The sequence below is a fragment of the Pseudophryne corroboree genome, chromosome 12 (genome assembly GCF_028390025.1).
Source record: "Pseudophryne corroboree isolate aPseCor3 chromosome 12, aPseCor3.hap2, whole genome shotgun sequence".
In the NCBI taxonomy this organism is placed as follows: domain Eukaryota; kingdom Metazoa; phylum Chordata; class Amphibia; order Anura; family Myobatrachidae; genus Pseudophryne; species Pseudophryne corroboree.
In genome coordinates this window covers 21,601,225-21,613,850 of record NC_086455.1, presented here as the reverse complement: position 1 = coordinate 21,613,850, position 12,626 = coordinate 21,601,225, and the positions used below count along the sequence as shown (strand labels likewise).

General features: G+C 38.4%; 2 protein-coding genes across 2 annotated transcripts; both read left to right on the top strand.

Annotated features, from left to right (window-relative positions):
• The first annotated feature begins 791 nt into the window (after positions 1–791).
• On the top strand, positions 792–1,727 carry LOC134981311 (olfactory receptor 5V1-like). The gene has a single exon (XM_063948654.1). It carries the CDS (start codon positions 792–794, stop codon positions 1,725–1,727), a length of 936 nt encoding a protein of 311 aa, XP_063804724.1.
• A 9,692-nt stretch (positions 1,728–11,419) lies between these two features.
• On the top strand, positions 11,420–12,346 carry LOC134981310 (olfactory receptor 5AR1-like). The gene has a single exon (XM_063948653.1). The coding sequence runs from the start codon at positions 11,420–11,422 to the stop codon at positions 12,344–12,346; it is 927 nt and encodes a 308-aa protein (XP_063804723.1).
• Positions 12,347–12,626: the final 280 nt, after the last annotated feature.

Here is a 12,626-nt window from a genome sequence, read left to right as displayed (position 1 = left end):
TAAAATGGAGCCCAGAAGTCTGGTAGTCTCTCTTCTGGGTAACAATTGTGCTGGGGGGCGGGGTCTAGTTTGACTACACGTCTCAGAATGCTCCTTTGGCATTTCCTGTTTTGCTGGCCTAGAGAAATGAACATGAACCATGTCATGTTTTTCGATGTGGTTTTTAAAAGGGTACAGATGCTGGAAGTGTGTTTGTTTAGTAGCTTCCGAGAAGTGAAAGGCAGCAATTCTCAGTTTCCCAGCAGCTATAACCTGTCACCTGCAGCTTCCAGGGATATGTCAGAACACCGTCCAGCACCTTCAGAATACCTGCTGCCTCTTACTTCTCTGAAGCTGCTAAACAAACACACTTTACACAACACGATTTGTAAAGACTGACACAACCCTCCCCCAGTGCTTGTCCCTTTTTAAAAATCACATTGAAAAACATGGCATGGGGTATGTTTATTTCACCAGGTCAGCAAAACAGGAAATCAAACAGGAGCATGCTGGGAGATGCATTCAAACTAGAGAGTAACTGTCGTGGAAACAAAAAGTTCCAGCACAATCTCTACCATGATGAGAGACCACCCAGACAACTGTGCTCCATTTTAGACCAATCAAGTTAGTAAACAATTGATCTTTACAGATAATAAACTGATACCTAAAATGGAAAGTAATTTTATTGGTATGTTTTTGATTTCCTAAATGGTTTTTGGGATGGGAAAGATAAATATCTATTGGAAAAGGATGTAAATGCATTCTCACTGAATTAGTTACCATTCATTCCTACCAGGTATCAGCTGGATGTTATGGACGACATAAACCAAACTTCTCCAGACAAATTCATCCTGCTCGGATTATCTGATGTCCCTTACATCCAGGATATATGTTTCCTCATGTTCTTGTTGATGTATATTACCACGTTATCGGGAAATTTTCTAATGATCATTACAGTGAGGATCAGCCCAAAACTACACAGTCCCATGTACTTCTTCCTGAGTAACCTCTCTGTTATTGATGTAGGCTTCTCCTCTTCCACAGTTCCTATAATCCTAAAAAATAGCCTATCCAAGGACAGGAGTATTTCCCTATTAGGATGTGCAGTCCAGATGTACTTCTCATTAGCATTAGGGGCAACAGAATGTATAATACTTGCTGTTATGGCTTATGATAGATTTGCTGCCATCTGTAAGCCGTTGTACTACAACATCATCATGAACAAGACATTGTGCTTTTGTTTAGCTGCCGGGTCATGGAGTGTGGGCTTTATAGTCTCCTTCATTCATGTGGCCCTCACATTCCAACTGACATTCTGCAGGTCCCACCATGTCAACCACTTCTTCTGTGAGGTACCTCCACTCCTGCGATTGTCCTGCAGTGATACTCTGCTCAATGAGATAGCAATGTATATCTCAGTAGTGATTATTGCTGTAAGTGCTTTCTTGTTGACTCTCATTTCCTATGTCCATATTATCTCCACCATCTTGAAGATCCGCTACTCCCAAGGGAGGTATAAAGCTTTCTCCACCTGTGCCTCCCACCTCAATGTTGTCACTCTCTTCTATGGGACATCTATAGTCCTGTATCTTCGGCTCCAATCCAGATACTCTCATGAAACAGACAAGATTGTGTCTATTGTCTATACAGCAGTGACTCCAATGTTGAACCCCTTCATATACAGTGTGAGGAATAAGGATGTGAAAGAGACAATAATCCATAATCTGAATAGGAAACTAAATCATTGAAGCCGGTTTCTGAGAGACAGTGATCTCTATATGTAGTTGTGGTTCTGATGTCACAGGACAAGTGCTGTTAAAATAACAATTGGGCAGCATAGCCTAATCTGAAAATTCTGAAAAACAGTAGGTGGACTTGCCAATATAAATCTGTTGTCATTATTAATAATGTGGAAAACAGTCACATATGCTCTCCATAATAGTAGTAGTCCAACTCACAGGCAAATACTGTAGGTTCAGGTTTAACGAGAGATGGGACAGCCAAAGGTTTCACCCTCCTCCTAGAAGTTCTGTGCTGAAAACTAACAAGGTTCTTTCAGACCAAAATTTTAAAGAGAACACTGAAGGGCATTACCATCATTATGAGTACTCTATGGTGCTATTTAAAAATGTAGTAATTTTAATGATTTACATTGCATAAAAACAAATCCGTATTTCCAGTATTTGCATTACTACTTCAAAACAGAAAAAAATGTTATAGTCCAAAAAGTGTATAAAATTCAAGTATGTGATAATTAAAATTGTAAAGGCTGTCTTGTACGTGTTGTCTTACCTTATTTCTAAATTTAAATAAGATTTTTTTCTTTTTGCAAATATTATGACAAGGTACTGTATTCAGATGACATCAGAATATGTAGATCAAGAACATGGATTATCAACATGGATAAACCACTTCAAAGGCAGACACTTTATATTGGGAAACCTCAGACATTCCCACGTAGTTAAGAGGTACCATAAGTCACAATCAAAATCAAAAAACACAATCAAAGGTAGATAAAGCTGCCAATTGACAGCGAAACACGTTAGGGCGCCTTATCTCTAACCAGGGCATTGCTGAGAATTCCACAGGACTTTGTCTATTGCACACCTTGGGAGACACCAGTACCTCTTTTGTGGATATTAATAAAGGGAGAACCACCCCACTATTGGAGAAAGGAGGATACTCCGGATACCCGCTAGGTGGAATACCCGTCAGAAAGACCACAAGGGTCTTGGTAATTATTTGTCTCCGGATTGGATGTTACAAAATCCACATATTGCTTGTCCTGCAGGACTCAACCTTATTTCAACCAATATGGTTGCATATAGTGGCTTGTGCACATAGACTGCCCCAAGAGAGACTAACAATGGTCAGAGATTGGCTTATATGGCTTGATTTTAAGTGTATGTTTACCAATTATGGTCAGAGATTGGCTCATATAGCTTGATTCTAAGTGTATATGTTTACCTATATGACCACAACTGTTTTTAGAAAGATTTTTTTAATTAAATATTCAGATATTGATTTTCCAGTGAATATAATATTGTGATTATTTGTACCAGCGCAGTTGGCCTCCATTTGTCTGTATATATATAGGCAAAGAGACTTTGCAAGATTTGAAAACCACAAGTGTGAAAAGCATCAAGAAGCGTGATAGTAACAGTAGTCCCAGGTTCGTAAGTTGAGAAACCGTTGTTGTGGCCCATGCTGTCAGTAAAGGAACTTTTACTAATGTATCTTCCGAGAAAGCCAAACAAAAATCTTTGTTTGTTGATGCCTTTTTGTGTTTTTCATGTGTTTAACCAAATTTGTTTTACAGGTAATTAAATGTTTAACATGGATAAGCTGGTAGTGAGTGAGGTGTTCAAAGAGGAGTGTGCTACAGAACACAGCCAAGGTCACCTATTCTACCAAAATACTTTATGCCCTATCCAAAGATGGCCATTGAGATCTCTACTGATCAGGTGCAGAGCCATCTTGGGACTGTGTTAGACTCTGTAGGTGACTCTCCTGCTTAGCTCATAGGAGAGATCTGGTTAATACCTGCATATAAAGCTGTACCAGCATCCCTGCACCGTATATGAGTATATGAATCCCCACTTTGCTCAAGTTGTGTTCCTTCATTAGCGTACATGTAACAGTGAGTACGGCTGTACCTGCTATCTATCAATAAACCAAAACCACTAGTTATGTAGCTGGGCTGTCATAGTCGGAGTCATCCGCTGATGTGTGCCTATATAACTCTGCAATATCAACACATGCACACACATCATTTCCAACATCTCCCTAGGTGGCTGTTTCACTTTAACTTCCATTTATACATTCCCTTGAAGTCTCCACTTCTTTTTACTCAACACATTCCTCATATACATATTTTATGCATACGCACGTACTTAAGGGATACATATTAAAGTATAACAGATCACAATTTGTTGCAACTCCATAAACACAAATGTAATACAAACTGTAAAAACCAACTTAAAATACATTCCATTGAAATTCAATTCTATACTTAGATCTTTATGCATTATTTTGTATATTGATCTATAATTAAACCCTTGGAGGAAATAAAGACATACAGTAAATAACTACAAATGCCTGGAGACGTGATTCATCTGGGAGAGTCAGACTTTGCTCATCTGTCTATCCTTGAGAACAAAACATTTTAATCACATACAGTAATATATAAGGGAATGGCTGTAACATTCAAATTTGCTGTATGATCCAAGAAATCAAGAAAACCAACAGATGTAGATCACCAAATTACTACAAAAGCGTGCTGGGAGCTTATGGAGACAAATAAGTTTTGCAATTCTACAATAAAAATCTTAGACAAACTAAAAAAAGCCACCAGTTTAATATATAGCCATCTGACCACTTAATCTTAAGGTAAGTTCTTTCTAAAACTGTATAAATAAATCAATTAATTAATTAAAATTATAACAATACAGACAAAATAGGATGACCAGAAGTTAAGAAAAGCAACCCAACTTGTGTTAAATTTGCTCTAATTACAATTGGCTAAGCACAAAGACCGATATTATTGTTTTTGGCAAAGTTTGTTTGTAAGAGAGCAATTTATATGTTAGTACAGTGTGCTTGTAGGCTAAATACTATTTAATCAATTATGTCATACAACACAAGCTAACGCTTGTGAATTTGAGCACTGAATAAAAAAAGTGCTTTCAGAAAAGCTGAATTTGTTTTCCAACTGTAACTCCTGCACACCTGTGCATAGTGTAATAATGATTCTTCCAAGACTCCTAAGGCTCCCATACATACATTAAGCAATCACAAAAAACTATTTGCAGATTATGAGTTTTTTCCCCCAGATTTTTGGTTATTCTCCATAAAGACATTTTCATTCTCAACCAGGTAAAATAACGTGTATTAATTATAGAAAATATCAGTGTAACTTACAAAGTAAATGAACACAGACCATTGTCACTGTAATCATTATTTAAAAACACAAAAATTATTCCTTTATGACATGTAGGTTCACCTCTAGTAATTTAAGAGAGGCCCAGCCACTAGCATGCCTACATAATGGTGCAATTTATCCATGGCCCCAGTATTAAATTTGCTTTAGAAAAACTATAGGAACAACCTGGGGGATAGTTATTTTAGGGTGAGGGAATTTCTTAACATCAATAGCATCTCTAAGGGTTATATTCAATACCTGTCAGATCCTTTCCGACGGAAAGATCCTACAGGTCAGTATTCAATGAGCGGCCAAATCCTATTTGGCCGTTCCCGGCAACTGTCTGTCCCGTCCGTTCCGCTGCTGCTGTTTCCCATCCACGCTCTGTCCCCACTCCTCTCCTCACCCTTCCATGGCACCCATCCACGCTCCGTCCCTGCTCCTCTCCTCACCCATCCACGGTACCCGTCCACACTCCATCCCCGCTCGTCCTCATGACCTGTCCCCACTCCCCCGTCTCATCTCCCCGGTTCTGACATCAATCCAACTTTAAAAAAAAGTCGATTTGACATTGTCGGAACTGGGGCCAAAACCTTTGGTTTTGGCTGCGTTCCTGACAATTACACACCTGGATTCTGACAATCCATGTGTTTTCTGTAGAGATGTGCACCGGACATTTTTCGGGTTTTGTGTTTTGGTTTTGGATTCGGTTCCGCTGCCGTGTTTTGGATTCGGACGCATTTTGGAAAAACCTCCCTGAAATTTTTTTGTCGGATTCGGGTGTGTTTGGGATTCGGGTGTTTTTTTTAAAAAAAAAAACCTCAAAAACAGCTTAAATCATAGAATTTGGGATTAATTTTGATCCTATAGTATTATTAACCTCAATAACCACAATTTCCACTCATTTCCAGTCTATTGTGAACACCTCACAATACTATTTTTAGTCCTAAAATTTGCACCGAGGTCGCTGGATGACTAAGCAAAGCGACCCAAGAGGGCAGCACAAACACCTGGCCCATCTAGGAGTGGTACTGCAGTGTCAGACAGGATGGCACTTAAAAAAATTGGCCCCAAACAGCACACGATGCAAAGAAAAGAGAAAAAGAGGTACACTATGGTTGCTGGACGGCTAAGCTAAGCGACACAAACACCACAAAATCACAGGAATTATTCATTCTAATCAATGGTATTATTGGTCCAAATCACTGGAAGAAAATGACAAAATCACTGGAATTATTCGTTCTAATCAATGGTATTATTGGTCCAAATCACTGGAAGAAAATGACAAAATCACTGGAATTATTCGTTCTAATCAATGGTATTATTGGTCCAAATCACTGGAAGAAAATGACAAAATCACTGGAATTATTTGTTCTAATCACTGGGATTATTTGTCCAAATCACTGGAAGAAAATGGAATGGATGGATACTTGCAGTGACACAGTGCTGCAAGATACAGCAATGGCCTACTGTACAACTATATACTGTTAGTCACCAAAATGCTGCACTGTAATACTAGAAGCTATAGAAAAGTATATATATTATTGTATATATCAGAACAGACATAGCGGTGTAACTGTGACCCATGTGTCCTGACAAGCAGTATAGAAGCTATATAAAAGTATATATATTACTGTATATCTGTAGTAGTACAGAGCGGTGTAACTGTGACACGTGTGTCCTGACAAGCAGTATAGAAGCTATAGAAAAGTATATATAATATTACTGTATATCAGTACAGAGCGGTGTAACTGTGACCCATGTGTCCTGACAAGCAGTATAGAGGCTATAGAAAAGTATATATAATATTACTGTATATCAGTACAGAGTGGTGTAACTGTGACCCATGTGTCCTGACAAGCAGTATAGAAGCTATAGAAAAGTATATATATTACTGTATATCAGTAGTAGTACAGAGCGGTGTAACTGTGACACATGTGTGTCCTGACAAGCAGTATAGAAGCTATAGAAAAGTATATATATTACTGTATATCAGTAGTAGTACAGAGCGGTGTAACTGTGACACATGTGTCCTGACAAGCAGTATAGAAGCTATAGAAAAGTATATATAATATTACTGTATATCAGTACAGAGCGGTGTAACTGTGACACATGTGTCCTGACAAGCAGTATAGAAGTAATAGAAAAGTATATATATTACTGTATATCAGTAGTAGTACAGAGCAGTGTAACTGTGACACATGTGTGTCCTGACAAGCAATATAGAAGCTATAGAAAAGTATATATAATATTACTGTATATCAGTACAGAGCGGTGTAACTGTGACACATGTGTCCTGACAAGCAGTATAGAAGTAATAGAAAAGTATATATATTACTGTATATCAGTAGTAGTACAGAGCAGTGTAACTGTGACACATGTGTGTCCTGACAAGCAATATAGAAGCTATAGAAAAGTATATATATTACTGTATATAAGTACAGAGCGGTGTAACTGTGACACGTGTCCTGACAAGCAGTATAGAAGCTATAGAAAAGTATATAATATTACTGTATATCAGTACAGAGCGGTGTAACTGTGACACATGTGTCCTGACAAGCAGTATAGAAGCTATAGAAAAGTATATATAATATTGTATATATCAGTACAGAGCTGTGTAACTGTGACCCATGTGTGTCCTGACAAGCAGTATAGAAGCTATAGAAAAGTATATATATTACTGTATATCAGTAGTAGTACAGAGCGGTGTAACTGTGACACATGTGTCCTGACAAGCAGTATAGAAGCTATAGAAAAGTATATATAATATTACTGTATATCAGTACAGAGCGGTGTAACTGTGACACATGTGTCCTGACAAGCAGTATAGAAGTAATAGAAAAGTATATATATTACTGTATATCAGTAGTAGTACAGAGCAGTGTAACTGTGACACATGTGTGTCCTGACAAGCAATATAGAAGCTATAGAAAAGTATATATAATATTACTGTATATCAATACAGAGCGGTGTAACTGTGACACATGTGTCCTGACAAGCAGTATAGAAGCTATAGAAAAGTATATATATTACTGTATATCATTAGTAGTACAGAGCGGTGTAACTGTGACACGTGTGTGTCCTGACAAGCAATATAGAAGCTATAGAAAAGTATATATATTACTGTATATAAGTACAGAGCGGTGTAACTGTGACACGTGTCCTGACAAGCAGTATAGAAGCTATAGAAAAGTATATAATATTACTGTATATCAGTACAGAGCGGTGTAACTGTGACACATGTGTCCTGACAAGCAGTATAGAAGCTATAGAAAAGTATATATAATATTGTATATATCAGTACAGAGCTGTGTAACTGTGACCCATGTGTGTCCTGACAAGCAGTATAGAAGCTATAGAAAAGTATATATTATATACTGGTGGTCCCCAGTCCCCACAATGCAGCACACTGATCAGATATTTGCAGCACACTGAGCACAGATATGGAGCGTTTTCAGGCAGAGAACGTAGATATTTTCAGCACACTGAGCACAGATTATTTGCAGCACACTGAGCACAGATATTTTCAGCACACTGAGCACAGATATTTGCAGCACACTGAGCACAGATTACAGAGCTTTTCAGGGAGAGAACGCTGCCACGTCCTCTCCGTTCAATCTCCAAAGCACGAGTGAAAATGGTGGCGACGCGCGGCTCCTTATATAGAATACGAATCTTGCGAGAATCCGACAGCGGGATGATGACGTTCGGGCGCGTTCTGGTTAACCGAGCAAGGCGGGAAGACCTGAGGCTGACTCGGAACCGTGTAAAATGGGTGAAGTTTGGGGGGGGTTCGGATCCCGAGGAACCGAACCAGCTCATCTCTAGTTTTCCGACAAATTGGTAATTCCCGACTAGTCGGAAAAAAACAGACATTGAATAGGTCGGAACCCCTTCTGACCTGAACCTGTCGGAAACTGCCGTCTTTCCGACAAGATGGCAGTTTCCGACAGGTATTGAATATACCCTCAAGTAGTATTCTCCTGAACTAATGGGTTTAGAAGCTGCAGCATATATCAATTTTTTGGAAGTTGCTTACATGCAGTACCAATGTAATTTAAAGGCGTCCACATTGTTAAAAATATATTAGTTATAACCACTTGATTTGATTAGAAAAAAAAATTGTTCTTTCTGCATGATAAATTCAGTACAAATAACTTGTCCTACAATAACATGGGGATATATAATTAAACACAAAAGTGCCCCATGTGTGAAAGTCTACAGACTTGCATTCCCATGCCTTTATTTTAGTTTGCAGACATCATACTTGGGGTATGTGCAACATTATCTAGCTTAAAGGTGCATCCGAAATAAAAATGGGACTACTGTACCTTCATCTTTATAGCCAAAACAAACAACATACACTTATTGAAATTTAAGATTTTTTTAAAATAAATTCTGAAATAAAGATAAATCATGCAATGCTCATTCTTCCTTTAATATGAACTTGACAAACTTAAGTCAAAAACAAACAGACATTTTATAGGAAAAAGTAATATAACTAAATTGAAGTAAAAAAAAAAAACTACAATAACCTGGTTATGTCAGTATACACAGCCTTTCATATTTTACCTTTTGTTTAATATCCAGTATTTACCAGTGATGTGAAAGACCAACGTTTAGTAAAATGATCATCATGCATCTACAGTAATTACCGGTCAAGAGTTTTTGACCACCACGATTAATCTAGCTTTTATTGAAATTCACGCAATTCAAGTCCAGTGAAAAATCTGAAAAGGTAAGCGATAAACTGCTAGCATTTAAAAAAAAAGGTTAGGTTGTCAAAAAAAAAATGATTTCAGAGTTATAAAAAATGTTTTTTTTCAAGGAACAAGTAATGGGTTAAGAACTCACAGCTTTTCTTTAGAAATGAAAAAGAGGCCTGCCCGTGCCATGAAGCACCTTCAGCGGGCTACGGAATACTGGAAGAAGTTCTTACGGAGCTATGAAAATGTTAAATCAAAGATCTTGAATGCTGTTGTGTAGGCAGGATGATTCCTCAGTGTGTAAGATTTATTTTAGAAGTTGCTGCATACAGTTGTGAATAAAACCCTGTGACATCAACTGTCAACATGGAAGAGGAAGCATGATGGACTGGGGCTCTTTTGCTGGATCCCGAGTCGGTGACTTGCACAGAGTGACTGGCACTCAGGTCCAAAGGGGCTGCAGTGCCATGTAATACCCTCTAGTCTACACTTAGTTGGTCAAGGTTTCATCCTACAGCAATTTAAAGACCCAAAACATACCTCCAGGCTATGTCAGAACTACAGTAGGCTTCAAATCATGGAATGGCCAGCACAGTCTCCAAACTTACACCCCATTGACATGGTTTGGGATGAACTGGACAGAAGGGTGAAATCAAAGCAATCTACAAGTGCAACACATTTGTGGGAACTTCTGCAGAAGTGTTAAGAAGGGATGTGGATTATTAGATCTAAATTAAAAAGGTGAACAGTCAATAGGTCTACCACTAATGGTAGACATGCATTAGGTCGACATAAAATAGGTAGACAGTAGAAAAGATTGACACAAAAAAGGTAGACACAATTTGTTTTTTTGGTGTTTTGTCACTTCTCTGTCACAAACAAGCCCCATTAGTGTACCAAGTCCCCTTGCAAGGCTCGTGGCTTCGGACTAGGTGCCTGACTACGCTATTGCTGTGATTGGCACAGGTTACTATTCCCAATCGTAGTCCACATGGATGGTGAAATATGAAAGAGTTGAAAAAATATAAAAAATTGTGTCGACCATATGTGTCAACCACTGTTCTGTCAACCTTTTGACCATGTTGACCTTTTGAGCATGTCGATCTTTTGAACTGTCTAACTTTTACATGGTGACCTTATGCATGTTTACCATTAGTGGTAGACCTATTGACTGTAGACCTTTTTAGTGTAGATCTACAGTATAGACCAGATACCGTTAGGAAGAACTCCCTGGAAAAAAAAATATTTCCATTGTAGAAAGAATGCCACAAGTGTGTCCAGCAAATATATCTGCAAAAGATGGCTACTTTGAGGAGTCGAAAATTTAGATTCTTTGATTTCTTTCTTATCTCCAATTCTTTATTTGTTCTATGCTTTCATTTCAGAGTACATTTAGATATTAAACAGTAGTGGGAAAAAAGGGGTGTTTTAAAACATTTTACTTGGGGTCAACTAACATCACTAACTGCGCCACCAGACACCTGATAGGGGAGAGTAGATATAAAACTTGGTGCTTCCCACATATGACTCCTAGTATCGCCTCTGAGATCGCATCACCTGGTGGTTATATTGAGGCAAAATGCATACCTGCAGATTTATTAATATTTTAACATTTTTGCAGATCAGATTTGTGTTTTTATTAATCAAAGTTAAATTAATGAATTCCTACCTGTATTTGGCATATTGGGAAATATTTTGTTATTTTAAACTGGTCTTGGTGGTGGAGATGGGATAGATGGCTTTCAGAAGGGACAGAGGTGAATTTTAATGTAATTACTCACCATTCTTTACCACCAGGTATCAGATGGATGTAATGGATGACTCAAACCAAACTTTTCCAGACAGATTCATCCTACTTGGGTTAACTAATGTCCCTTTCCTCCAGGTCATCTATTTCATTGTGTTCTTTTTGATGTATACAATCACGTTATTGGGAAATTTTCTACTGATCCTTGTAGTGAGGATCAACCCCAAACTACACAGTCCCATGTACTTCTTCCTGAGTAACCTCTCTATTATTGACATATGTGTCTCCTCTTCCATTGCACCCATAATCCTATTAAACATCCTATTCAAGGACAGGAGTATTTCCTTATTAGGATGTGCCACTCAGATGTTCTTCTCTTTATCATTAGGGGCAGCAGAATGTATAATACTGGCGGTCATGGCCTACGATAGATTTGCTGCCATCTGTAAACCATTGTACTACAACACGATCATGAACACAAAATTGTGCTTGTATTTAGCTTTCGGAACGTGGAGTGTGGGCTTCATCAACTCCTTCATTCATGTGGCCCTCACATTCCAACTGCCATTCTGCAGGTCCCACCATGTCAACCACTTCTTCTGTGAGATACCTCCATTCCTGCGATTGTCTTGCAGAGATACTTGGCTCAACGAGATAGCAGTGTATATCTCAGCAGGGACTATCGTGTTTTGTTCATTCATGATGACTCTTATTTCATACGTCTATATTATCTCCTCCATCTTGAAGATCCGTTACTCCCAAGGGAGGCATAGAGCTTTCTCCACCTGTGCCTCCCACCTCAATGTTGTCACCCTCTACTATGGGACCATTTTGTTCATGTATGCACGACCCAGCTCAGCTTACACTAATGGAACAGACAAAATTGTGTCTATTCTCTATACAACTGTGACTCCAATGTTGAACCCATTCATATACAGTGTGCGGAATAAGGATGTCACAGACACCATAATCAATTATCTGAGTAGGCAATAAAATCTTTGACACATATTACTGATATCAAGTGATCAGCATGTATAACTGTTTCTACAGGTATTAAAGGTTCCAGAGTGGAACACTTTTATGTAGCGTAATGTGAACAACTGAATGGTGCTTTCCTAGGCAATAATGCATACAATATCTAAGGGCCTGATTCAGAAATGGACGCAATGTAGGTTTTACGCAGTGGAGTGACTTTTTGCTATCGCATATGCAGAAAAGTCAAACTGTGCATGTGCCACGATGGTCTTGCGACATTAGTCACAGTGAGGTTTTA